The sequence below is a fragment of the Chrysemys picta genome, chromosome 6, assembly GCF_011386835.1.
Source record: "Chrysemys picta bellii isolate R12L10 chromosome 6, ASM1138683v2, whole genome shotgun sequence".
Classification (NCBI taxonomy): Eukaryota; Metazoa; Chordata; order Testudines; family Emydidae; genus Chrysemys; species Chrysemys picta.
The window spans coordinates 12,325,819-12,351,803 of record NC_088796.1 but is presented as its reverse complement, the minus strand read 5'-3'; the positions used below and the strand labels follow the sequence as shown (position 1 = coordinate 12,351,803).

The following is a 25,985-nucleotide window of genomic DNA, read 5'->3' as shown; positions in this document are numbered from 1 at the left end:
AGCCTGGGACTCTGAGACCACTGTGTCCCCTTATCTCTCCAGCCTGGGCTGTCTCTCACCATGCTTTGCTAGTGACAAGCAGCAAACCTCTCCAGGCTCTGTGATCACTCAGCCATCAGCATGTGGAGCTCCACACCCAGCTAGATTGCATGAATGCTTCCAGAGCCATTCATGAATCAAAGAGAAAGGCACCAGCCAAATCCCCCTAGCTCCCAGCCTTGTACCTCAGGAATGTACCATCTTGCACTGCTCAAGACGAGCAGTGCAAATTTATTAATAGGTTCACCGCTTCATCAATGGAAAGTGAATATACACCAGCCTTTGCAAACCTGAGCAGATTTACCACACACTTCGGGCAAAGTCACTGATAAAGATAAACAGTAAAAGAAGTTTATTGACTACAAAAGATAGATCTTAAGTGATTATAAATGATAGGCAAAACATCAGAGTTAGTTACCAAAATAAAATAAAATATAAGCATGCAGTCTAACCTCTCAACCTATTAGACTAGGCAACATCTAGATTAAGCAGTTTTTCCTCACCCCCACTGGATATTGAAGTTCATAGTACACAGGTTTCACCTTTGAAACCTGGGCCAGTCCCCTCTGTTGGAGTCTTCAGAGTGTCCTCGTTGCTTGCAGCGTAGGTGGGGGAAGGAGAAAGGCCAAGCATGTGGACCTGTGTTCTGTTTTATACCCTCAGTCCCATATGCTTGTAGAACACAAGTCCAGGCATGTCTGGTGGGCATTGCTGAGTACCCAAGCAAGGTTGAGCAATTCCCCTGGTGTGGCCTTATGCAGGTGAGTCATTGAATTGTAGCTCCCTTGCTGGACAAGGGTTGTTCAGCGTCCACCCGGATGTTGGTTACCTCCTTTGTCATTGTTTCTGGAGAGCTATCTGGGCACCCCCCAAACTCACAGCGTATTTTAGTGACAACCATACAACACATTCTCATAACTTCATATACATTGATGATATATATATTTAGATAGAAAAATGACTTTCAGCAGATCATAACCTTTCCCCTGACACCTCACACGGCCTGCTTTATATGCAAGATCAATTATATATAAATGAGGAATATGGGGGTTACAGAGCGCTCCCCCAAGGTATAGAATGTCAAAAGGGGACACTGATGCACCTCCCCCCTGGCCTGGGAGAGAAGAAGAAGAACCTCAGTAGGAGCAGAGGTGAGGCGGCGGGGGCGGGGGAGGGAGGGAGGGAACTGAATGGATGAGGGGCAGTGGGTAAGCTGATCAGAGAGAGCCTGGGTGGGAGCAAAATTATTTACTGGGCAGGAGATGGGCGGATGTGGGGGTGAGAGCTCCTGCAGCAGGAGCTGAAAATGCCTTGACTCAATACATCTGGCTGCGTGGGCACCAGTGACTGGCAGCCAAACCCTTTGGAGCTGGGCAAGGGGAAGTTGAAAATCAAAAGACAGACCGAAAGAAATGCGACTTCCGATTTTCTTTATTTTTTAACCTAAACTCATGATTGGTGGTGTCTGGCTCATGACTTTTGAGAGCTTGCGGTTGCCAACATTGCTTCTGTGGCCAGTTCCAGGGCAGAAGATGCCTTGTTTGGGGCTGAGAGTCTGGGGCTGCTGGTAATATGGACTCCTGTGACAATGAGGGTCCAGACATCCCAAAGGGAGAACCCTAGGAATTAACCTGGGGCAGGGAGTGTTAAACCCCAGGAATAATCAGTTACATCAACTGATTACATGTGGTGATATTGTATTATTAAAATATCGCAGGTAACTGTGTTAGTCTGTATCCACAAAAACAACAAGGAGTCCGGTGGCACCTTAAAGACTTACAGATTTATTTGGGCATAAGCTTTCCTGGGTAAAAAACCCACTTCTTCAGATGCATGGAGTGAAAATTACAGATGTAGGCATTATATACTGACACATGAAGAGAAGGGAGTTACCTTACAAGTGGAGAAACAGTGTGAACAAGGCCAGTTCAGTCAGGATGGATGTGGTACACTCCCAGTAATTGATGAGGAGGTGTCAATTCCCGGAGAGGGAAAATTGCTTTTGTAGTGAGCCAGCCACTCCCAGGCCCTATTCAAGCCCAAATTAATGGTGTTAAGTTTGCAAATGAATTTTAGTTCTGCAGTTTCTGTCTCTGAAGCTTTTTTATTCAAGTATGGCTACTTTTAAATCTGTTATAGAATGTCCAGGGAGACTGAAGTGTTCTCCTACAGGAGAGGTGGGCAAACTATGTCCCACAGGCCACATCCGTCCTGCAGGACCATCCTTACTGGCCCTTGAGCTCCCGGCTGGAGAGGCTAGCCCCTGGCCCCTCCCCTGCAGCTATGCCACTGCGCGGGCAGCGCTCTGGGTGGCGGGGCTCTGAGCTCCTGCTGAGTAGAGCATGTCTAGCTCCGGCCTGGCGGTGCGACTGCCATAAGGGGGCCGGGGCCGGGGCCAGGGGAGGGTTGGATAAGGGCTGGGGTGTAATGGGGGGCAGTCAGGGGACAGGGAGCAGGGGGCGGTTGGATGGGGCGGAGGTTCTGCGGGTGGGGGGGGGGGGTTGGATAGGCGTGGGGTCCCGCGGGGCCTGTCGGGGATGGGGGTGTGGATAGGGGTCAGGTGACTGGGAGCAGGGGGATTGGATAGAGGTTGGGTCCCGGGGGGTGGTTAGGGGCGAAAGTCCTGGTAGGGGGGTGGTTAGGGGACAATGAGCAGAAGGGGTTGGATGGGTCGGAGGTTCTGAGGGGGGCAGTCAGGGGGTGGGAAGTGGGAGGGGGCTGTTTGGGGAGGCACAGCCTTCCCTATGCAGCCCTCCATATAGTTTTGCAACCTCCTTGTGGCCCTTGGGCCACAAAGTTTGCCCACCCCCGTCCTACCGGCTTTTGTATGTTACCATCCCTGATGTTGGATTTGTGTCCATTTATTCTTTTACATAGAGACTTTCCGGTTTGGCCAATGTACATGGCAGAGGGGCATCACTGGCACATGATGGCATATATCACATTAGTAGATGTGCAGGTGAATGAGCCCCTGATGGTGTGGCTGATGTGATTGGGTCCTCTGATGGTGTCGCTAGAGTAGATATGGGGACAGAGCAGGCAACAAGGTTTGTTATAGGGATTGGTTCCTGGGTTAGTGTTTCTGTGGTGTGTGAGTATTTGCTTCAGGTTGGGGGGTTGTCTGTAAGCGAGGACTGGCCTGCCTCCCAAGATCTGTGAGAGTGAGGGATCATTTTCCAGGATAGGTTGTAGAGCGTTGATGATGTGCTGGAGAGGTTTTAGCTAGGGGCTGTATGTGATGGCCAGTGGTGTTAACAAACCTCGTTGCCTACTCTGTTCTGATGAAACTGTTTTGGCAGCCTTTGTTTCTGGGGCTTATTCCTGCCTCCCAAAGCATAGGCGTGGGAAGTAGTGGTGCAGGGGGTGCTCCAGCACCCCTAGGTTTTATGCTGGGACACTGGCCCCGTGCCCTGCTCCCCAGCCACTGGCTTCACACATAAAACCTGGGGGTGTTTCCTGTGCCTATGCCCTGCTCCTGGTCCTCCGCCCGCACTCTGCTCCCCAACCCCTCATCTCACCTGGGGCTCGGGTCCTGGCTAGCGGCTCCACCTCCGCTCCCAGGCCTCTGCTCCCAGGGCCCGCACCACTCCTGTCCCTGCGCCTGGGTCTCTGCTCCTGGGGCCCTGGCCGCTGGCCCAGCTTCCCAGCTGTTGGCCCTGTGCCCGGGGCCCCGTGCCCAGCTCCACAGCTGGGGCTCTGCTCTTGGCCCCACACATGGGGTCCCGGCTGCTGGCGCCTGCCTGGGGCTCCGCTCCTGGCCCCACGCCCACCCCCAGCTGTGGCCTTGGCCCCCTTTCCCCTGTCTGGGTCCCCCCTCCCTGATGCACAGCCCTGCTCCCAGCCGGGGGGTGGGGGGAGGGACAGGAGTAAGGGGGCTGGCTTTCAGCAGCCCTACTACTAAAAATGTTCCAGTGCCACTCTGACCCCAATGGCTGTGGAAGGGTCCCAATGGGGTTCGGGCCAAGTCAGAGGCAAGTGGAGTTCTCAGGCATGGGGCATGGGATCTGGGAAGGAGCCTGGGTCTCTGACATGCTTCAAACCAAACACACTGCTTCAGGTAGAATAAACAAATAGATTTATTAACTATAAGGATAGATTTTAAGTGATTATAAGTCAAAACATAACAAGTAAGATTTGGTCAAATGAAATAAAAGCAAAACGCATTCTAAGCTGATTTTAACACTTTCAATGCCCTTACAAACTTAGATGCTTCTCAGTACAGGCCGGCTGGTTACCCTTCAGCCAGGCTCTCCCCTTTGATCAGCACTTCAGTCGCTTGGTGTGGTGTCTGTAGATGTAGGTGGAAGAGAGAGGAAGAGCATGGCAAACATCTCTCCCTTTTATCATGTTATTTCTTCCCACTTGGCTTTGCCCCCCTCTTCAAAGTCAGGTGAGTATTACCTCATCCTAATCCCAAACTGACCAAAGGAAGGAGGGTGATTCACTTGAGAGTCTAACAGATCCTTTTGTTGTTGCCTAGGCCAGCGTCCTTTGTTCCTGTGAGGCTGCGCTGGGTTTGTCCCATCCATGCCCTGACAAGGTGTGAACGGCCCCTCTGTTCTTGGAGAGTTTTGCCTTGGCTTGCTTTAAGCCATAACCTATAACCTTACTATAACATCACTGTAACAATTACTATAACATCACTATAACAACCATGCCCAGTGCATCATGAACCTTCTGAAGACACCCGACATGACAAACTTTACATTGGCTACCACACAATCATTTTACAAGGATGAACATGGGGGTGCTGGGTGTTTCCCTGAGGTACAGAGAGGCACCGCAAGTGGAGTTCCCAGGCATGGAGTGTGGGATTTGGGAACCACTTAATCAGCCTGGGTGGTTCCTGCACTTACGGTACTTCCCCAGGGGTAGATTCCTGCCTCAGCAGGCAAAGCAGGCTATTTCCTCTCACTTCCCACAGCATGCAAAGGGCTGGAGTGCTACCAAAACACTGATCTCTGTATTCTCAGAGCCAGCTGTGTTCCTTGCTGGCTCTGTGCCCACTCACGCTCAATGACTGTCAGTGCCTTCACCCGCCTCTTGAGATTGGGGGCGAGGGAAGAAGTGTCCACCTTCTCCTGAAGGAGATTGGATGGTTGTTGAAGAACCGCCAACTGGCAGCAGGAGCGGTGATGTGGTGGGTGCCAGAAGCAAATACTGGTTGGGGGAGTCACAAATTTAATTGATGTGGGATTATTGTCTGGGATGGGATGCAGAGGTCATTTAGAGGTTGGGAACAGGGTGAGGTTTCAGAGGTAGCTGATCTGACAGTGTAGGGGTGCAGAATTAAACTGATGTAGGATGAGAGCCAGGGGGGAACATGTGAGACTGAATTAGGGGACACACAATTAATTAATTGGCATCCAAGTTTTTCGGGAGGAGATGGGAATCCTTTTGCCATCAAGCAGAACTTGATGCAAACATTCTAATTTTATTCAAATGTAACTTTTTAATGTAGCTGGGGGGTTTTGTGATGCGATATTGACAGCTATGGGGGCTGTGTAAGGAGTAGGACAGAAAATGCTCAGGGTGAACAGCTCCCTCATACTGGAGACATTTCTCACAATCCCAGAATTGCTTATATTTCAGTGTCAAAAAAATGAGAATGCAAAAGACAGCTTGAAAACTCGCACAATTTATGAACTCTGAGTATAGTTTATTTGGTATAAATGATACAGAGAAACGTAACAACGTAGCTTCAATAATAAGGTAAGTTACTTCTGTAAGCAAGGATGGAGCTGTTTGTTATCCTGGGAAACAGTGACAAAATAGGTACGTGTAGATGCAACAGTGAATGGCAGGGATTCCTGGATAACATTTCTGTGATAACTTGTCTGAAATTAAAGTCTGTCTAATATGTACAGTGTGGAGTAGACTATTCGTCCTAGTGAGACAAATGGCACTTCTGTATTTGATATATATTGTCTAAGGCCTGGTCCCCACTTAGTCCGGACTTCGGACTAAGGTACGCAAATTCAGCTACGTTAATAACGTAGCTGAATTCGAAGTACCTTAGACCGGACTTACCGCGGTCCAGACGCGGCCGGAAGTCTCCCCCCGTCGACGCCGCGTACTCCTCTCGGCGAGCTGGAGTACCGGCGCCGACTGTGAGCACTTCCGGGATCGATCCGAGATCGATTTATCGCGTCTTAACCAGACGCGATAAATCGATCCCAGAACATCGATGGCGTGCCGCCGGACCAGCCGGTAAGTGAAGACTAGGCCTAAGGCACAATTCACTATAAGCAACATATTGGATCTTATGAATGACTTAAGAAGACACACTTCGTTTCTATTTTTTTTCTGATTGACTTGCTTCAGTATTGCTATAATAACCCTGATTCTCAGCTGGTATAAACTGAAATAACTCCGCCAAAGTCAATGTAACGAGGCTGATTTCCGCCAGCTAAGGATCAGGCCCTTAAAATGTATGCTCCATATAACTCTCTAGATTTTGAAATATCAATGAAATCCGGTCTTCGCCTTTCCTCTGTGGTTTTTACCTTCTCTGGTGCAGATTCCCTTGACAAGGTAGATTTCAGTTCAGACAGTGATAGCTAACACTTTCCATAGGAATATAGATGTACAGAGAAATATAAACATACGCATCCTCCGGACAAAATATGACCCAAACCAATACCCATTGAAGGGACCTGTTGACTTCAAAGAGAATTGGCTTGGACTTTTATGCCCTGATATTAAGGACCTCATCCCGGCCTCCAGGCCTGCAGGCACAAAACTGTGCCATCAGCTAACTGTGCTCACGGCTGCAGGTGCGAACACTAGCACTTGGGCATCTAATCATTGATTTGTGTGGCACCGTTGTAATTTAGATGCAATTCATTGCAGATGTAAATTTGCACGAGCACAAATAGCGTCGGAGTTGTAAAATCAAACCCTAAATATTGCATCAGGCATTGGTTACAGTCTCCTAAAAATCTGGCAAGCGGCTGAGTTTTCTGTTGCTTGTCTTCACATATAACTTACTTCTACAAGCTCTTTTTAGTCTATTTGCTATCTTTACGATCACTTCAACAATGTGCGCCTTTGGAAAAAATGCTGTGACTAAACAGAGAAGGAAAATGCATAGATGAAACCCTGAAACCTAGATGTACATTTTTTTATTAACACCACAAAATGCTGTGCAGAGCTTTAGCAAGTAAAGCATGGCAAACGGTATCATTTTTCAAGTGATATTTGAAGCATTGTTCATATTTAAACATTCCAGTTTGAAAACTCAATAAAAAATGTGCAGGAAAATACTGCCTGGTCACCTTGAATATTTCTCTTTTGGCGCTTGACTTACTTGCATTCACTTTCAAGGCCCTTCACAGCTTATCCCCACCCTACCTCACATCTTTCATTCAGTTTCAAGATGCTGAATCTTGCCGCCAGTCGGCCCAAGGTATCAGCCTTCACTGTTACGTTTTCAAATACCTTTGTGCTCTCTCCCATGGGGCCCCCCTCACACCTGGGAGAAGCTCCTCATAGACACCCACCAAGTGTGGGGGAGCAGGCTCAGCCCAGCAGCAGGATCCAAGCGCAGAGGGACTTAGTGTGGGGGGATCCAGGTGGGGGTAACAGAGGTCTCTGTGGGGCAATCTGGGTGCGGGCGGCTCAGTGGGAGATCTGGATGCACAGAAGCTCATTGGTGGGTTCCAGGTGCAGGGGCAGTGGGACTCTGCAGGGGATCCAGGTGAAGGTGTTTGTGGCTCAGCGGGCAGGTCTCGGTCTAGGTGCAGGGGAGGTGGGGTTCATTTGGGTGGGGGTGCAGGTGGTTGAGACTCAGTGGGGAGGGTGTCTGGGGGGGGCTCATCGGAGTGGTACAGATGCAGGGGAGGTGGGGCTTGTCAGGGTGAGGGTTCGATGGGCCTCCTTAACAGGGGAGCCCAAGCTTTTGCCAAGGGGATACCGCATGCTGGGCTCCAGCTTCCCCCCTACCCCCGCTTGCCCCATCCCCTTCTCTTCCCCATCCCATGCCCCTTCCCCACCGCTCCATCTCCTCCTCATCCCACCCCCTTCCTTCTCCACTGCCTCTTTCCCCCACCCCCCCTTGCCCCATCCCCTTTTCTTCCCCATCCCATGCCCCTTCCCCACTGCCCCATCTCCTCCCCACTCCACCCCCTTCCTTCCCCCCTGCCCCTGCTTCCCCTATCCCTTTCTCTTCCCCATCCCATGCCCTTCCCCATTGCGCCATCTCTTCCCCACCACACCCCCTTCTTCCCCACTGCCTCTTTCCCCCTGCCCCTGCTTCCCCTATCCCCTTCTCTTCCCCATCCCATGCCCCTTCCCCACTGCTCCATCTCCTCCACATCCCACCCCTTCCTTCTCCACTGCCTCTTTCCCCCACCCCCGTTTGCCCCATCCCCTTCTCTTCCCCATCCCATGCCCCTTCCCCACTGCCCCATCTCCTCCCCACTCCACCCCCTTCCTTCCCCCCTGCCCCTGCTTCCCCTATCCCTTTCTCTTTCCCATCCCATGCCCTTCCCCACTGCGCCATCTCTTCCCCACCACAGCCCCTTCCTTCCCCACTGCCTCTTTCCCCCTGCCCCTGCTTCCCCTAGCCCCTTCTCTTCCCCATCCCATGCCCCTTCCCCACTGCTCCATCTCCTCCACATCCCACCCCCTTCTTTCCCTCCTGCCTCTTTCCCCCTGCCCCTGCTTCCCCCATCCCTTTCTTTTCCCCATCCCATGCCCCTTCCCCACTGCTCCATCTCCTCCCCAGGCTTGCGGGGCAGGGGGTAAACCGCCACCCAGCACGAGCCAGCGGAGCGGAGCGGGTTGGGACTGGGTCGCTCCACTTCCTGCCACCCGGTGATTGCAGGGTGGGCCCGACCCCGCACTCACGGGGCGGGGGGAAGTGGAGTAACCTGGCCCCTGCCCGCTCTGCTCTGCTCCCCTGGTTCACAGCCTTGGGACTTGCGGGGTAGGGGGGAACTGCCCCCTGGCACTCACCGGTGGCACGGCTAGGAGCCAGGGGAGTGGAGCGGGCTGGGGCCGGGTCACTCCACTTCCCACCACCTGCTGAGTGCAGGGTGTGCCCAACCCCTGCTGCAGTCCCCCGGGACACATAACTTAGGGGAGGGGATGGAGTGGGGGTGCGGCTGGTGCGGAGCAAGGCTGGGAAGAGGTGGGGCGGGGGCAGAGCAGGGGCGGAGACAGCTTTCCTGGCTGGCTCAGCTGGCTGGGTGATTGGGCTGGCCGGGGCCCCTTCTGAGTCTGGGCATGGCGCCACGGCGCCACTGGCGCCATCGTAAGCCCGGTACTGCTTCTTCATTGTGAGGTAATACTCTCGGTTGGCTTCTGGGTAAGTGACTTTGGCGAGAGGTAACTTGTAGATGGCAGAGATGTTTGTGGTTATTAACAGAAAGGTGAGTGCAGACAAGCAGAAAGGCCAGGTAAACGCTGGTAATCCGAACTGAAAAGAAGAGAATATTCATCATTTTAATCATTCTGGGACCCTCCTTAACTTAATCCTCCAGCCTTAAACATAATTCAAAACTAGGAGGTCTGCGATGAGCCTTCTCAGAGGAGTCTTGTTTCCCAAGTGGGTAGCTGCCTTTTTCCTCTATCTATCGGGGATCGATAGATAGAGGGATCAATTTATTGCGTCTCGTCTAGACGTGATAAATTGATCCCCGAACGCGCTCCCCTTCGACTCCGGAACTCCACCAGGGAGAGAGGCGGAAGCAGAGTCGACAGGGGAGCCGCGGCCATCGATCCTGTGCTGTGAGGACGGGAGGTAAGTCGATCTAAGATACGTCGACTTCAGCTATGCTATTCCCGTAGCTGAAGTTGTGTATTTTAGATCGATCCCCTCCCAGTGTAGACCAGGCCTTAGTATCTTCAGCTGTAAAATATGGCTAATGAGCCCTACCTTGCAGAGATATTGAGGGATGATTAGTTCATGTAGGGCCTGCACTTTGAAGATGAAAAGTTCTAAGTTATTTGTAAAATATTTTAATGAGCAGTGCAACTGTCCCATGTGGCAAAACCTGTTCCCGCTTTGGTGGAGTTCAGGGATGCCTTCTCAATGGGATGGGATGGCTCTGTATATATAACCTGTTTATACCACACTGGAGATTAGGAAACTAAATAGCGAGGATTTAAATCTGTTTTCAGAAACATATCTCAGTTCCCTATTAGTTGGCCCCAAGCTATTAAAAACTTACCACAGAAAACATATTGGCCACAGTTGCTCCCAGATAGGCACAAAAGAATGCTGCGAAAAGACAGACAGACAATTCCTGGTAAATAAGATTACTCACAGCACTGAAGAAACGAGTAAGGACAGCGGTCTTGGGCAAGCCCTGCCACTGCACTTTACAGCCCCCTCGTCCTGTCTTTCATGAGAGCATAAGGATTAGTCTCATTTTGAACTCTCCTTTTCACTAGGGTGACCAGACTGCAAGTGTGAAAAATCAGGACAGGAGGTGGGGGGTAATAGGAGCTTATATAAGAAAAAGACCCAAAAATCGGGACTGTCCCTATAAAATCAAGACATCTGGTCACCCTACTTTTCACAGAGAGTGCGTGCTCCTTCCAACCATGCAAAAGGCACAATAGGTCATGCCCAGCAATAGAAATGAAACAATGAAAAGATCTGATCTACCTGGATTTCAGGAAAGCAGTCCCACATGGGGTATTATTAGTTAAATTGGAGAAGATGGGGATTAATAAGAGAATTGAAAGGTGGGTAAGGAACTGGTTAAATGGGAGTCTACAATGGGTCATGAACTATCAGGCTGGAGGGAGGTTACTAGTGGAGTTCCTCAGGGATCAGCCTTGCCACCAATCTTATTTAACATGTTAATTAATGACCTTGTCTCAGGGTCTCAACTGACCACTGTATTTGGGATCGGAGGAATTTTCCCCCAGGTCAGAGACACTGGGTTTGTTTTTCACCCTCCTCCGTAGTGTGGGTCACTTGCTGGTTTGAGTTACTGTAAATAGTGGCTTCTCTGTAACTTGAAGTCTTTCAATCAAGATTTCAGGATTTCAGTAACTCATCCAGAGGTTATGGGCCTATTACAGGAGTGGGCGGGTGAGGTTCATGAGGTGACCAGGAGGTCAGACTAAATGATCATGACGGCTCCTTCTGGCCTTAAAGTTTACAAGTCTAAGAGTACGACTGTGGAAAGAGAATACTTGGAAATTGCAAGGATGCACCTTGAAGGCTGGTATGGAAAGCACTGTATCTCTTCTGTCTTTAGACACAACCAGACTATAATGTGAGCCAGTGAAGAAATCAAATCTCATTTATTGAATGAGCAAAGGGTCCATTCTGAAATCTATATGATGCGGATACACTGACACCTGACATGGAATTGCTTTATAAAAGCATTTCTGAAAGAACTCTGAGCTAACTCACAATTCCACTCTGCATTTAAATAGGGATAGTAAGTTGTGCAATGTAGTTTCAGGTAGAGACGGATCTGAAGCAGCCTGGTACTGATCGTCTCCAAAGTTTAGGCATGTCCATATCTGGGGAAATATTTTGGGTCCATCCCTAGTTTCAGCTATACCAGCATGATGTGTTGAAGAGCATTGAACAGGCACATTTTATACATCAAAACATCTATCCATAAGTCACAGAGTCATTAGGTAAACAGCTCTTGAAAGATGTTTCTTTTGGCATGGCTGAAAGCAAATGTATTATTTTTGTTTTGACAGCATAAATTAGAGGGATCAACACCTCTGACGGAAATAATCTTCAGCCTCGCCTAAATTCATCCGCAGACCTAGGTGTGAACTTTGTGGCTTCACGCCTCTCTAGTACAAAAGCCTCCTGTATTTTCGTTTTCAGAAGGAATGACCCCAGAAATGGACACTCATCAGGTACATACCACAGGCAATTGCTAGCAGGTGGGTCTGCCATGTCAGAGCATAGAACATGCCCCCGATAGCGATGCATGCGAGGCAACTGTTGTAATTCCACAAGCCAGCGTAGATATTGCTAAAAGGTGCTGCTAGGCTCAGTGCTGTAAAGGAAGTCAGAAAAATCTCACTGCTGGGCTTAAGGGATAAAAGACACGAACTGGAATGAATCAGACTTGTAAAGGATTAGCAGGTATCACTCCCAGTGGGTCAAGCTCTGATTTCACTCCCACTGGTGTAAATCCAGAGTTACTCCACCAAAGCCCGTGGAGTTACTTTGGACTTCCTTGGGGTGACTGAGGACAGAATCCCTGTCTCTATGACCTCACTGGAAGTTGATGAATGAAGGCAGGTTTGGATTGTGAGGCCCAGATTCACAAAGGTATTTAAGCACCTAACTCCCAGGGGAAGTTAGCTATGTAGGTACCTTTGTGAATCTGGACCTAAATGCTTTCCCAGCAGCCCTACATTTCAGAACCACAGAAATCTCTTGTTCTTTGCACAGCTGGTCAAAAAGGTCGGTCTATTTCTTGAACCTTTTTTTTTGTTTTATTTGAACTATACCACAAAATATATTTCATGTTTTCAATGAAAAATTTCTAAACAAAATTTAAAAAAAAGACATTTGAAAAATTGTGTTTCATTTTGGTGTGTAAAAATCATTTGTGCGCTCTCTCTCTCGCTTGCTTTTTTTTTTTTTTTTTTTTAACTGTCCATTGAGAAAGGGGAGAGGAGAAGTGAAAGTGGCTTTCTCCCCTCACTGTTTTTTTTTTTTTTTTGAAAACTTGACATTTTTCATCACAAAATCAAAACTTCAACCAAAATGCTTGTTGGAAAAGTTTTCTTTTTTTTGTCAAAAAAAAAAAAGTTTTGTCAAAAAAGCCATTTTCCATCAGTAAAACCAAGTATAGATTGCAAATGTTTCCACCGGCTTTAATTATTTTCATATTATGTGATCGTGTATGACATCTGTAAGAGAGAAATAGTCTGTAATACCTGCCAGCATCCCCACTGCTGATCCAATTGCAGCATGCAAGCAAATGAGAGGAGAGGAGATGAATAAAGCAACCAGGAAGATGCCACCAGTCCAGGGGTTATCACAGCCGTACACCTGGCCGACGCCGACTGGAATGGATTGTAACAGCTACAGACATTTGTAAAGGAGAGGTTAGTATATATTGTTTGCAGTGCTGTTGGTCCCAGAATATAAAAGAGACAAGATGGGTGAGGTAATATCTTTTATTGGACCTACTTCTGAGGTGTTAATGCCCACTTCATTTTGAATATTTTCTTGCAACATGTGTTAACTTCTTATGTTTAACAATCAGTTCCACTTTGTATTTCGCTGTGACACTTGGGGTATGTCTACACTGCAGTTAAGTGCCCGTGGCTGGCCCAGATCTGATGACTTGGACTAGGGGTGCTTGGGCTATGGGGCTGTATCCTGTGTAGACGTTCAGGCTTGGGCTGGAGTCTGAGCTCGGGGACCCCGCAAATCGGGAGGATCTCAGAGCCCAAATGTCTACCCGGCAATTAAACAGCCCCGCAGCCCGAATCAGCCGACTGGGTCCAGCTGAAGGTGGTTAATTGCAGTGTAGACATACCCGCTGATGACCTTTCCCAGATCTGGGGAAGAGCCCTGTGGTGCTCGAAAGCTTGTCTCTTTCACCAACAGAAATTGGTCCAAAGATATTACCTCACCCATTTTGTCTCTCAGCTTGTTAAAGAGTTTTGTTATTTCATTATTCTGAGCATACAAACAAAACCCAAATACATGGGGATTTCCCTAGTAATGACACAGAGATTAGGAGGAGGAAATTCTCACTTCTAGGGCTTTATGCATCTGAGAGTAGGGCATTACTAGTATTTATGGAGTGGAGTAGCAGATAGAGCCCACATTCGTCCCCCCCTCACACTCATTTTGTGTCCCCATGAATCTGCACTGGACTTGTACCCCCACTAATGGAAATGTCCCTGTACAATTTAACAGGGATGAAGCTAATGGGATTCAATAAAAAGCCCTCCAAATACCTATCGAATTTAATAAAAATGCCAACCTGTTTCTATGCAGTGTAGCTTTAGCCAGGTCGGTCCCACGATCAGGGCCGGCTCCAGCATTTCTGCCGCCCCAAGCAAAAAAAAAAAAGGGGGATTGCGATCGGTGGCAGCAATTGGAAAAAAAAAAAAAAGCCGCGATCGGCGGCGGCAGTTCAGCGGCAGGTCCTTCGCTTCTAGAGGGAGTGAGGGACCTGCCGCCCCCGAATTGCCGCAGGTGCCGCCCCTCTCCCTTGGCCGCCCCAAGCACCTGCTTGTTAAACTGGTGCCTGGAACCGGCCCTGCCCAGGATATTAAAGAGATGCGGTGGGGGAGGAAGAAGCAGCTCTGTGTGGCTGGAAAGCTTGTCTCTCTCACCAACAGAAGTTGGTCCAATAAAAGATATCACCTCACCCACCTTGTCACTCTTAACAACCCGTTAATCGTTAATTTTTTAATCAGCCTACAAAATTCTATAGCCTGGATATAGTTTTGGATCATCCTATAGAATTCAGTAGAAAACACATGTAGAAAATGCATCTATTACATTCTACAGGGATTTTCCATAAGAAATGGCCACATTCCTGCCCCATCCACTTCCTTTAACCCCTGTGATGAGCCATGTAATTTTTAACCATGATGCACAGAGGATAGGATTTTGACTTTATCTGTGCTGGGTCCTCCTTTATGCAGCAGATCTTCATAGAGACATAGATTTTAAGACCGGAAGGGATCATTGTATCATCTAGTCTGCTCTCCTCTTTATCACAGACCATAGAATTTCATCCAGTTACTGCTGAGTTGAGCACAATAACTTGTGTTTGACTAAAGGCCTCCAGTCTTGATGTGAAGACATCAAGATATGGAGAATCCACCACTTTCCTTATTAGTTTGTTCCAGTAATTAATCAACCTCACTGTTAAGAATTTATACCTTATTTGTAAGTGGAATTTGTCTGGGTTTAACTTCAAGCCATTGATTCCTATTATGCCTTTCTCTGCTAGGTTAAAGAGTCCTTTACTATCTGGTATTTTCTTCCCGTGAAGTGACTCATACACCACGATCAAGCCATCTCTTGATTTTCTTTTTTGATCAGCTAAACCGTGGGGGGAAAAACCTTTTTGGCCTGAAGGCCGCATCGGGTTTAGTAAATTGTATGGAGGGTCGGTTAGGGGAGGGGGTCGTGACCGGCCCCCACCTCCTATCTGCCCCCCCCGAGACTCCTGCCCCACCCAACCCCGCCTGGTCCCTTTGGGACCCCTGCCCCATCCACACACCCCCTGCTCCCTGTCCTCTGACCGCCTCTGGATCCCCACCACCCTATCCAACCCCTCTTCTCATTCCTGACAGCCCCCTGGGACCCCTGACCCATCCACACACCCCTTCTCCCTGTCCTGACTGCTCCTGCAACCCCTGCCCCTGACTGTCCCCCACCACTCCATCCAACCCTCCCTCCTTCCTGACTGACCCCCGGCACCCCTGCCCCCATTCAGCCTCCTCTGTTTCCCCCCCGACCACCATCCACATCACCGCCCCCTGACCGCCACCCCAAACTCCTCTGCCCTCTATCCAACCCCCCCACCTCCTTACTGCGCTGCCTGGAGCACCGGTGGCTGGTGGCGCTGGAGCCGGGCCACGCCGCCGCCGCCACCACCATACAGCTCAAAGCACCGTGTGAGGCTGGGCTCTGCAGCTGCACTGCCCCAGGAGCTCGCAGCCCCGCCGCCCAGAGCATTGTGCCGGCGGTGGAGCAAGCGAGTTGAGGCTGCGGGGGAGGGGCGACAGCAGGGGAGGGGCCGGGAGCGAACCTCCCAGGCCAAGAGCTCGGGGGCCCACCCCTGAGCTAAACAGATTGAGCTCCTTAAGTCTCTCACTGCAACTGCTGCTCTCAGTCCTAATGCAACTGCTTCAGTGCATGCTGTGTTGTTGTAGAAAAAGCACTAGAAAGCACCCCCACCGCCCGCCAAAAAAAATTCCATATGAAAGTTTATGGGAGAGTTTAGTCAGAGTGAAATCCTGGCAGCAAAGCTGAAGCTTAAACAGTGAAGTATTTCAAAGCCACATCTCAGGCTTTCCCAGTGTTTACTACCAGTCTGTGTTCCATGGCTGCCACCACCTGGATCTCTTGGGGATTTTAAATTTCATCTGATAGCATAGCACCTGATCTAATTCCCATTATAGTCCACGGGAGTCTTTCCATTGACCACAATGTGCGTCGGATCAGGCCCATGGCCCCTGGAGTTGAAGAAGGCTGTTTGTTGTTAGTCTCTCCCTTGCCCTTGCATTTCAGCATTCTTGATCAGCACCTCAACATTGTCTTTGGCCTTTTGTTTCTTCTGCACAGGAGAGAAATTAGCCTAGTGTAAGTAGGCCAAAGCTCCTTCAGACCTCTTGTCAAAGTCAGGCTCTGCGATTTCACACTTATCACCCTTTTCACTTGGTGACAATGCAGTTATTTTGGGAATTCTATTCAGGGCGTGCCAGGGGGCTGACATGCCTGATCGTGACTCTTTGTCACTTACTCGGGTGCCTCTTATTGTCCTGCAGGATTTTTCGCTCTGTGCAAACCCAACCAAGGGATGTGTTAAGAAGTAATCCAGAAATGAGCCACATAGATGGTGAGCCTTGCAGGGCCGGTGCAACCACTAGGCGAACTAGGCGACTGCCTAGTGGTTGAGGGCGCCTAAAAGCCCGCTCAGGCGAGGAGGTGGAGTGGAGGTGAGCGGGGGTGGAGAGGGCCACCCGCAGTAACTGGGGGGGGGAAGGGGGTGCACAGGGGAACCGCTCCTCGCCCCAGATCACTTCCACTCTGCCTCCTCTGCTGAGCACACAGTTCCCGCTCTAATTCTCCTCCAATTGGCGCCGCAAGCCTGGGAGGGGAGGAGAATTAGAGTTGTGCCGTTGTTCTCAGCGGAGATGAGCTGGGGAGGGCTCCCCGGGCGGGATTAGCTGCCGGGGGGGGGGGGGGCCTCCCCGGGCGGGGTTAGCTGCAGAGGAGGGGTAGCTGCTGCGGGGCGGGGGGAGAGGGTGGTGGGCTCCCCGGGTGGGGGGCAGGCTGGGTTAGCTGCTGTGGCGGGCGGGGTTAGCTGCTGCGGGGGGGGGGGGGGGTAGCTGGGTGGGGGGGTGGCGCAAGGTGAAAGTTTCCTTGCACTGGCCCTGGAGCCTTGGTAGTCACTCGTTCAAAAGTACTGACAGCTTTCACCTTTTTCTGCTTCAGTCTGCGGACTTCCTTTTAAGTATTAGATATTGTAAGGCGATGTCTCCAACCTAACATTTTTTTTCATGACTGATATTGTGTTCAGATATCGATAACAGAATAAACTGAAATCTAACGCTTTGGCCTCCCCCACCTCCCCAAAAGGCCTCATTTTAATGAGCATCAGTTCCATGGAAACGGCTCTTTCTGTCAGCAGATAGTTCTTACAGTTTTGGGTAGCCAGCTGGCATTTCTAGATGATCTTCTCTTTCACCTTTCAAGTTATTCGTGAAGAAGATGTTTCTAATTCTTTCCTTTAATATGAATAAATCTCCACTGAAGCAGGATTTATGTGGTCTCTAATGAAGGTATTTGCCAAGTAAAGGCCCAGGCCAAATTCTTTGCTGTCATAAATGGGCCTCCTTCCATTCACTTCAAAGGAGTTTTGCTCATTTCCCTCAACAGAGAATCTGTTCCTTCCTTTGCACCTCAAACCCTCTTTGGAATCAATAGGCATTTGAGGTGTGCAAGGAACGCAGTGTTGGGGAGGTCACCAGCCACATATAGAGTGTGTATATACTCGTTCATTAGCCTGTTCATTTATAAGCCGACCCCCCAAGCTGGTTAGGTAAAAATAGCTAAAACTGTATGACCCTTTCATAAGCCGATCCTATATTTCAGGGGTTGGCAAACTTTGGCTCCTGGCCCATTAGGGTAAGCCGCTAGCGGGCCTGGATGTTTTGTTTACCTGAGGCGTTCACAGGCACGGAGCCCCTCAGCTCCCAGTGGCTGCGGTTTCCTGTTCCCAGCCAGTGGGAACTTCCCGCAGGTCCCATTGGCTGGGAACGGCGAACCGCGGCCACAGGGAGCTGAGGGGCTCCATGCCTGCAGACGCTCCAGGTAAACAAAACAACATGTATTAGATATTCAATTCAATGATTCCATAGAGTTTAAAATCATCAAATTTTGGTGTAGACCGTTTATAAGCCAACCCCCGCTCTTTGACGAGGCACTTTTTTACCAAAAATATTTGGCTTATGAACGAGTATATACGGTAATTTTCAGTTTTGACTTGGTTCTATAGCTCTCGTTTGATGATGTGCCCTGTGGAGTTGTACTTTGTTTTATTGCTCTACATATATTTAAAATTCTTGATAGACGCTTATAAATAACATCTTTTATCATTGGGGGTTTTTTTCTTTGTTGTTCTCCACTTGGCAAAGGTTGATTTCTTTTTCCTATCTGTCTTAACAAGTTTAAAATGGAAATAACCATTTCTACAAGCTTTTTTTATACATTGGCATTAATTAATGATGGCAGCACAACTTTGGAAATAGCACTGGTTGGATAATAGTAGAGGGACCACTAGAGTATAAAAGATTGTTTTTGTGTAGGTCCAGCATAAATATTGGCTATAAAAAAATCTGCATGTCTGCCTGTACATGAGTTTCTAATGATCCCATCATGATAGTGTCTGTGCCAATTTCTTAACAGAAAGATGATTTTTAAAAAACTTAATACACTATATTAATCATGTGTGATACAAAGGTGTAATCCCAGCATTACAAAAATGTGAATAGAACTATGGAGCCATGACTAGTGTCTCCATGGTAATGGATTATTAGAATCCAGAGAGATTCACTGAGGATTATAACATGTATTTAGGTTCAGTTGTATGTTTAAGATACTTGGAAACTCTAAAATTGAAGTCACCAAAACAGACAGTTGCCATATTAAAGTATTACATATCGGTTACTTGTTACGATGTAAATACAGAATTGTATTATGGGGCTCTGTCTTTGTCATGTAAAATAAAAGGGCATGGCTCTTTATTGGCTTACTGTGTAAGTGGCGTGGAATGTTTCTTTAGTGACTCTTACCTTTGGCACATCAATGTTGGACCAGGTGATATTGGGCACTGATGTTGCAGGTTTAATGAGGACTGTAGGGAAGAAAAGGTTGTAGTGTCCAGTGGCCGCAGAGTATAATGTCACTGCTGCGTTGAAAGGCAGGGTGAAAACAGGAAGATCCCACTTACTGAAGATTGAGCCTAAAGCACTGGAGAAAACGGGGCTGAAAGAGAAAAACAAAATTATCTCATTAGAAGCTTGTGAAGATTAATTCCTCAGATCGCTCAGCCAGGCAAAAACTATCCATTATCCTGACAGATAATTTAGGAAATGCATACTCTTCATGCCTTTTGGTTTTCGTTAGGAACTGTTTGAGTTCCAGAGGTCCTTCTGATACAATCAGATTTATTTTAGGTTATCTTGCAAGTCCCTCATCCCTACTTGTGCATTGCAATCAGCAATACACAGATTTCCTCCCTGCTTTCATTACCCTAAAAATATTTAGGGACAGATCTTCAGTTGGTGTGAACTGATGAAGCTTTATTGACTTCAATGAAGCCGATTTACACCAGCTGAGGATCTGGCCCTTAATTTAGTAGAGCTAGAGAGGGGCCCAAATCAGACCGGAGCCAAGCCTTGAGCTGGGAGAAAGCTTGGAGTCTATCCAAGCTTATGGGTTGGGACCCTGGATAATTAAAACAATAGACAAAGCCTATGACCATTTGAGTTACAGCAACAAAATTGGTTATAATTCGCCACCTGAGCTTCAGGCAGACAAGAGAATCTATGCGTTTCAGCCCTTTCCAGGAAAATGTCCTGAGTTCAAAAGACCGATTGCCAATCTGCCTGGGCACATCATTGTTTGATAGGCCAGTAAAATATCATTAGTTGTTTTCATGATCATCAATCATCATGGTTAAGGGCAGGTGAGTAGGTTTTGTGCCTGGGCTGGTAAATGTTTATAACATTTTTACAATACCCATTTATACATGTAAAAGAATAAATGAAAAAATTGTGGTTTACAAGGGCAGGGAAATGGTGAAAATAATGTTGCTGTTCACATTACAATGGGCAACTGACATACAGCCATGTGGCTAACATTTAGGACACTGAATTAATTTCAGTTAAATGTGGAATTTACATGTAAACTGGGAATTTATTTTAGAAAGGATTCATCTAAAATGTATAAAGATAATGATAGTAAAAAAAATCACAGCTTTAGAAGCCAATACATGTGTGGTATACTCCGGAGGGAATTCTGCATCCCTCCCCCAAAATTCTGCGCACAATATTTTAAAATGGCTGTGGGGAACAGAGGCCACGGGCTGCACAGAGGTGGGAGATCACCCTGCAGCCCCCGGCCCTGGCCCCGGACTGGGCGGTGAGGCTGCACCCGACCCACCAGGTGTGGCTGGGGAGGTTCAGCCTGGCAGGATCCAAGTGTGGAGGGGTTTAGTGGGGGGGGATCCAGGTGTAGGGTGAGAGGGCTCTGTGTAGGGCAATCTGGGTGTGGGCAGCTCAGTGGGTGTTCTGGGTGCGGGGGACGGATCTGGATGCACAGGGGGTTGTTGGGGGACAACGGGACTCTGCAGGGGGAGGTGATTGGGGCTCATCGGGGGGTCTGGGTGTGGGGGGATGGGGCTCAGCAGAGGGGGTCTGAGTGTGGGGGATTTAGGGAGGGAGTGGGACTTGGTGGGGTGCGGGTCTGGATGCAGCTGGTTGGGGCTCAGTGGGGTGAGGATCTGGATGGTCCAGGTGCAGGTGGGATGGGGCTCACCAGGATGGGTGTTTGAGTGCAGGGAGCTCAGTGTGGGATGTCTGGATGCAGGGGTGGGGGTCCAGATGCAGGGAGGGTGGGGATCAGGGGAGTCCGGGTGGGGAGATGGGGCTTGGCGGGGGGGTGGGTGGGTGGTTGGTGGTGAGGGTTCTGGATGTGGGAGCAGTCAGGCTTGGCAGGAGGTCTAGGTATGGGGGGGGAATCCAGATGCATAGGGTTTGGGCAGACGGGGGAGCAGCTCCCTATACAGTGACCCCTGTCCCCATGGCTGAGGAGCAATGGGGGCAGGAAGAGAGTGTGTGTGTGTGCGTGTGTGCATGTGCGTGTGTGTGCATCTTCCTGCAGCCTGAGGAGGTTTCTAGGGGTGGTTCTGACTCAGCCCTAACCGCTCCTTGCAGGGTAAGAGGAGTTATGCCCAGCGCCGGGTAGGAGCCACCAACCAGGGCGTCCCCACCCCCGCACTACTGCATGATTTACCTCTCTGCCAGCTGCTCCAGATGGCTGACATGACTTGCCTGCCCTGCTGGGGAGGGGCGCATGACCGCTCTTGCGGCTTCCCTTTGCTTCCCTAACAGAAAGTCATTTTTCTGCAGAGAAGCAAAGAAATCTGTGGGAGACATGAATTCTAGATGTGCACAAGGCCCAGAATTCCCCCAGGAGTAGTAGTAGCATGATTTCATTAGTGTAAAAATCTATGCAAGACAACATATGACAACCAATGTCTCAGGAACCGAAGGAATCAGAATCCAAGCACTGGTGCACCTCAGTCCCTCTTATTCTCTGCCTGTGGCACATGGGAGTCTAGTCTGTGGGGACTGTAATATTTTGATCTCATTTCAGTTGTTGGGTTTAGTTGGGTGGGTGTTGGCGGTTTATGATATGCAGGAGGTCAGACTAGGTGATGTGGTGGTCCCTTCTGCCCTTAAATTCTACGACACAGGACTGTTTAGGCTTTCACAGAAGCCTAAAAGTGTGCAACTTACCATGTCGTGGATGTAAGAGCAACAGGCAGTAGAAGCCACCAATAGAAGTCTCCCTTGTCAGAGAATACTGCTATGAGCAGTCCCACCAGGACCCCATTATAGCCATGCAATCCCGCTGCTATGGATGATCTGTGGGAGAAAGACAATTGACTTGAAGGTTTTGTTGTTGTTGAAATGCATCATCACTTAACTCTGTCCCTTCACCTGGGGTGAATCACTGCTTCCTGTGCTGGAATGTAATTTCCAGGTGTGCTGTGTACCAGTGGGGTGTGTGTGGAGATGCAGGGCAAAAGGGTGTGTGTGGAGATGCAGGGCAGAGCAGGGCAGAGGGCTGGGGTGTGTGTGGGTGCAGGGCAGAAGGCTGAGTGTGTGTGGGGGGTGCAGGGCAGAGGGCTGGGGTGTGTGTGGAGGTGCAGGGAAGAAGGCTGGGTGTTGGGGGGAGGTCAAACCACATCACTGACTTCAAATTTCAGGTCTCAGTTGTGATTTGGCACGATATCTTGTTCCAAGTAAATGTTGTAAGCCAGAGATTACAAACTCAGTCAGCGGACATTGTGACTGCTACTACTTTGATGAGAAGCTGCCCGTGATTTCACAGTGGCCCACAGAGACAACGGATTTGAAGATGCCTTCACCACTGCCAGAGAAATGGCGGAAAACTTAGAAGTTGAGCCTGTCTTCAAGGAAACTCCTTGGAAGAAGAGACAGTTTGATTATGAGGGCAGAGATGAGATGATGGGAAGCTTGGAAGAAAAATTCAAGATGGAGTTTTTTTGCTAGCTCATTGACACTGCTCAAGTGTCCATCAAAGAAAGGTGGGGACAACTGAAGCTCCCAAAATGACCTGGTTTTTTTTGTATGACCGTAGTAAGCTACCGGTGGATAGGAAAACACTCTTGAAATATTGTGTGGACCTTCACCGGATGCTGACACATGGGTAATGTTAGGATGTCAATGATAAAGACCTCTATGTCGAATTGGACAACATCTGTCACATTTTGCAACATGGGAAGCACCTTCCACCCCAAGTTCTCCAATTCATTCATGAGGCAGGGCTGAAGGACACTTTTCCTAATGTATGGATAGCTTTGAGGATTCGGCTCACGCTGATGGTCACAGTTGTGAGTGATGAGTGCAGGTTTTAATGAGTCTGAGCTTCGAAAACCTATCTTCGAACGATGATGACGACTGGTGCCTCCCTATATTGGGGGGGGCACCAGCTCAAAAGGAGGACACGTGACCACCCCACGGGTCTCCTCCCTCCCCCAACCCCAGCCCGGGGCCCTGCACTGTCCCCGCCCCCTCCCCCCTTTCCCACGTTACCTGTGGGGGGGAGGAAGGGGCTCTGTCCTCCTGCTGCGCCAGCTTCCCCCGCCGACCCCCCAGTATGTTCAGTTGCTCTCCCTGGCAGCCTGGCCCAGGCGAGGAGCGGGACGGAGCTGCTCCCAGTCTCTGCTCTGTGCAGCGTAGCCAGTTGTCTGGGAGACAGCCTGGCTGGGGAGGGGCGGTAGCGGCAGCCTGCTCCCTGCCTGCCCTCAGCTTCCAGGACACAGGCTGAGTGAGCTGGAGTCCCCTCTTTTCCCCCCCAGCGTGCTGTGAGCAGCAGCACCTGCCTGGCTTACCCCTGGCTGGGGAGGAGCAACAGCAGAAACCTGCTCCCTGCCCAGGCTTGGCTTCTTGGGACTTCAGGGGGGCACCAGCTTGCTTGGCCGCTGTCCCCGGAAGCCCAGCCTGGGCAAGGAACAGCCTGCCACCACTGCAGCCAAGTGCTCTCCTACGTAGCTGCTGTGCTCCGGCCCCACCTCTTCTAAGGCTGTCACCTACCATAACACTATTTAATACCAGTCCACCCAAAGTTGGGGCACAATTCCATTTCTTGATGTTAGCACATTTCCATTTATTCTTAAAATTAAAAAGTTTCTATAAGCTTAGAGGAAATACATTTTTGTATTTGCGTATATACGGCAAGAATAAATGCAGATTTACACATCCTAGAGTGCAAATTTATCGTCTTGTGTGACAGGGATAAATCATGCATGCAAATCATGCATCCAAGTCATGAAATGGGCTACAAATGCAATAAAAAATAAGGTATTCAAAAGTTTAACAAATGGAGGGGGAGGGATGCCAACGATGCTCCTCACCTGGGGTGCCATTTGGTATAGGGCCAGCTTTGAGGAGGTGTTGCAAGGGCTTTGGAGGATAGGATGGAAATTCAAAATGATCTGGACAAACTGGAGAAATGGTCTGAAGTAAACAGGATGAAATTCAATAAGGACAAATGCACAGTACTCCATTTAGGAAGGAACAATCAGTCGCACACATACAAAATTGGAAATAATTGCCTAGGAAGGAGTACTGCAGAAAGGGATCTGGGGGTCATAGTGGAGCACAAGCTAAATATGAGTCAACAGTGTAACACTTCGTATCATTCTGGGATATATTAGCAGAAATGTTGTAAGCAAGACACGAGACGTAATTCTTCTGCTCTACTCTGTGTTGAGTAGGCCTCAACTGAAGTATTATGTCCAGTTCTGGATGCCACATTTCAGGAAAGATGTGGACAAATTGGAGAAAGTCCAGAGAAGAGCAACAAAAATTATTAAAGGTCTAGAAAACGTGACTTATAAGGGAAGACTGAAAAAATTGGGTTTGTTTAGTCTGGAAAAGAGAATACTGAGAGGGGACATGATGACAGTTTTCAAGTACATAAATAGTTGTTACAAGGAGGGAAAATATTTGCTCTCCTTAACCTCTGAGAACAGGCATGGGTGGCGTGTGACTCCCGAATTTGGGGAGGCTGTGTGCAAGCACCAGATGCTTCCTAGAAGTGGGGGGCCATGCCCCCTGCTCTGCCTTGAGGCCCACACCTGCTTGGACTTCTCTCCCCAAGGCCCCACCTGTGCTCCACCCCCACGAATGCAGATATAAATTGGATATCTGCAGAGCACCGGGGCTTTACTGGGAACTGCTGTCCCTTGTTGTGCTAGTGTGTGCAAGTGGCTCGCACGCTCACGGACAGGACTAGTGCGACCAGGGACAGCTGCTGGTGAGCCTGGTGCCCGTCAGCCACACTGAAGGAGCTGCCGGCACAGGGCACAGGCTCCCTGGGAGTGCAGGGGACTGGAGTAGATGACCTCTCGAGGTCCCTACGCGTCTATAATTCTATGATAGAGCTAACTCCGACTACAGCAGCAGTGAAGCCATAGCACCATGGGTATGTACTCCAGCAGCTATGGCTTCACTGTTACTGTTACTCTAGCTGGCTAGGCCAAAGCTAGCTCAGGTTGGTCTACTGCAGCGTGCACATATCCTAGCTCCTGGGCTTGTTTGGCCTCAGTTAGGATTTCAGGAGCTCGGTCCTTGAAGGTGTAGGAAAAATGTATTTCTTAGTGAAGACAGCATTCCCCCACAGTTATGTTTCAGAGTATAACAACTTATATAAGAATAGGTTAGGAAGCACTTTTTCTTTCTATTGATCTGCTAAGCTAAGGCAGTACTAGCCACTCAGCACATCAAAGGGCAGATATTTGAACGTGGATCTTATTTCTCACTTATCACAATATTTTAAATCACCAGACCAACCTACCTGTCTTGATGCAGAAGAAGTGCTATTAATGTTGAGACAACTGTTCCTAAACAGCCTGTGAGCGTCCACCAACGATTCTGGACCAGGAACCCAACAATCATGATAAGCCCACTGAGAGGGTTATTGACGAACATCACCTGGGATATCCCTCGCAGGACCCAGTCGACAAACTGAAATGGGAGTGGTTTACCTGAAAGAGATCACATTGTAAACACTTGGTAAATGAGATGGTCCGTCCAGGATGGTTTTCTGGAAACGCACGGAGAAATGCAAGGATGCCACACTGCTTGGCAGCAAAACCAAGGCACGTTATCGACGAGGCTGTAAAACTCGACTCAGATCTTATGATTGCCTGTACAATGGTTTGCAGCTGGAAGACAAACGGAGACGAATAGCGCAGCTGTTAGAGTTCCCTATTCTAAAGCATACAGGGCCAGATTCATACAAACTGGCTTACTTATGATGTCTGCATCTCGGATGGCAGATTAGGTGAGTATCTCGCTGCTGATTTATTGAGCGATCGAAACCCATGGAGGAATGATTTAACTTCACACTGGCATTTGGGCATGATAAACATTAGTCTGTGGAAAGAAAGGGGAGCATGATAAGGAACGACCCAACATTGAAATAAACATCC

The 25,985-nt window shown here is 49.1% G+C and overlaps 1 protein-coding gene and 1 long non-coding RNA gene across 14 annotated transcripts in view; one reads left to right on the top strand and one right to left on the bottom strand.

Annotated features, from left to right (window-relative positions):
* The window catches only part of LOC135972335 (uncharacterized), an 81,686-nt gene that overhangs the window by 41,525 nt on the left and 14,176 nt on the right, over positions 1-25,985 (top strand). The gene's annotated exons all lie outside the window — the stretch shown is intronic.
* The window catches only part of LOC101941054 (urea transporter 2), a 39,853-nt gene continuing 19,545 nt past the window's right edge, over positions 5,678-25,985 (bottom strand). For 9 of the 12 annotated variants that reach the window (XM_065549952.1, XM_065549957.1, XM_065549951.1 and 6 more), the window contains 7 exons: positions 25,349-25,538; positions 21,760-21,888; positions 19,030-19,222; positions 12,916-13,063; positions 11,889-12,023; positions 10,215-10,264; positions 5,678-9,460 (listed from right to left, as the gene is read on the bottom strand). In XM_065549952.1, coding sequence (XP_065406024.1) covers positions 8,603-9,460; positions 10,215-10,264; positions 11,889-12,023; positions 12,916-13,063; positions 19,030-19,222; positions 21,760-21,888; positions 25,349-25,538 — 1,703 coding nt within the window. In that variant the 3' untranslated portion in view covers positions 5,678-8,602. Of the gene's footprint in view, positions 9,461-10,214; positions 10,265-11,888; positions 12,024-12,915; positions 13,064-19,029; positions 19,223-21,759; positions 21,889-25,348; positions 25,539-25,805; positions 25,930-25,985 lie in introns of all 12 variants that reach the window. The other 3 variants (XM_065549960.1, XM_065549961.1, XM_065549962.1) reach the window with 2 other exon arrangements.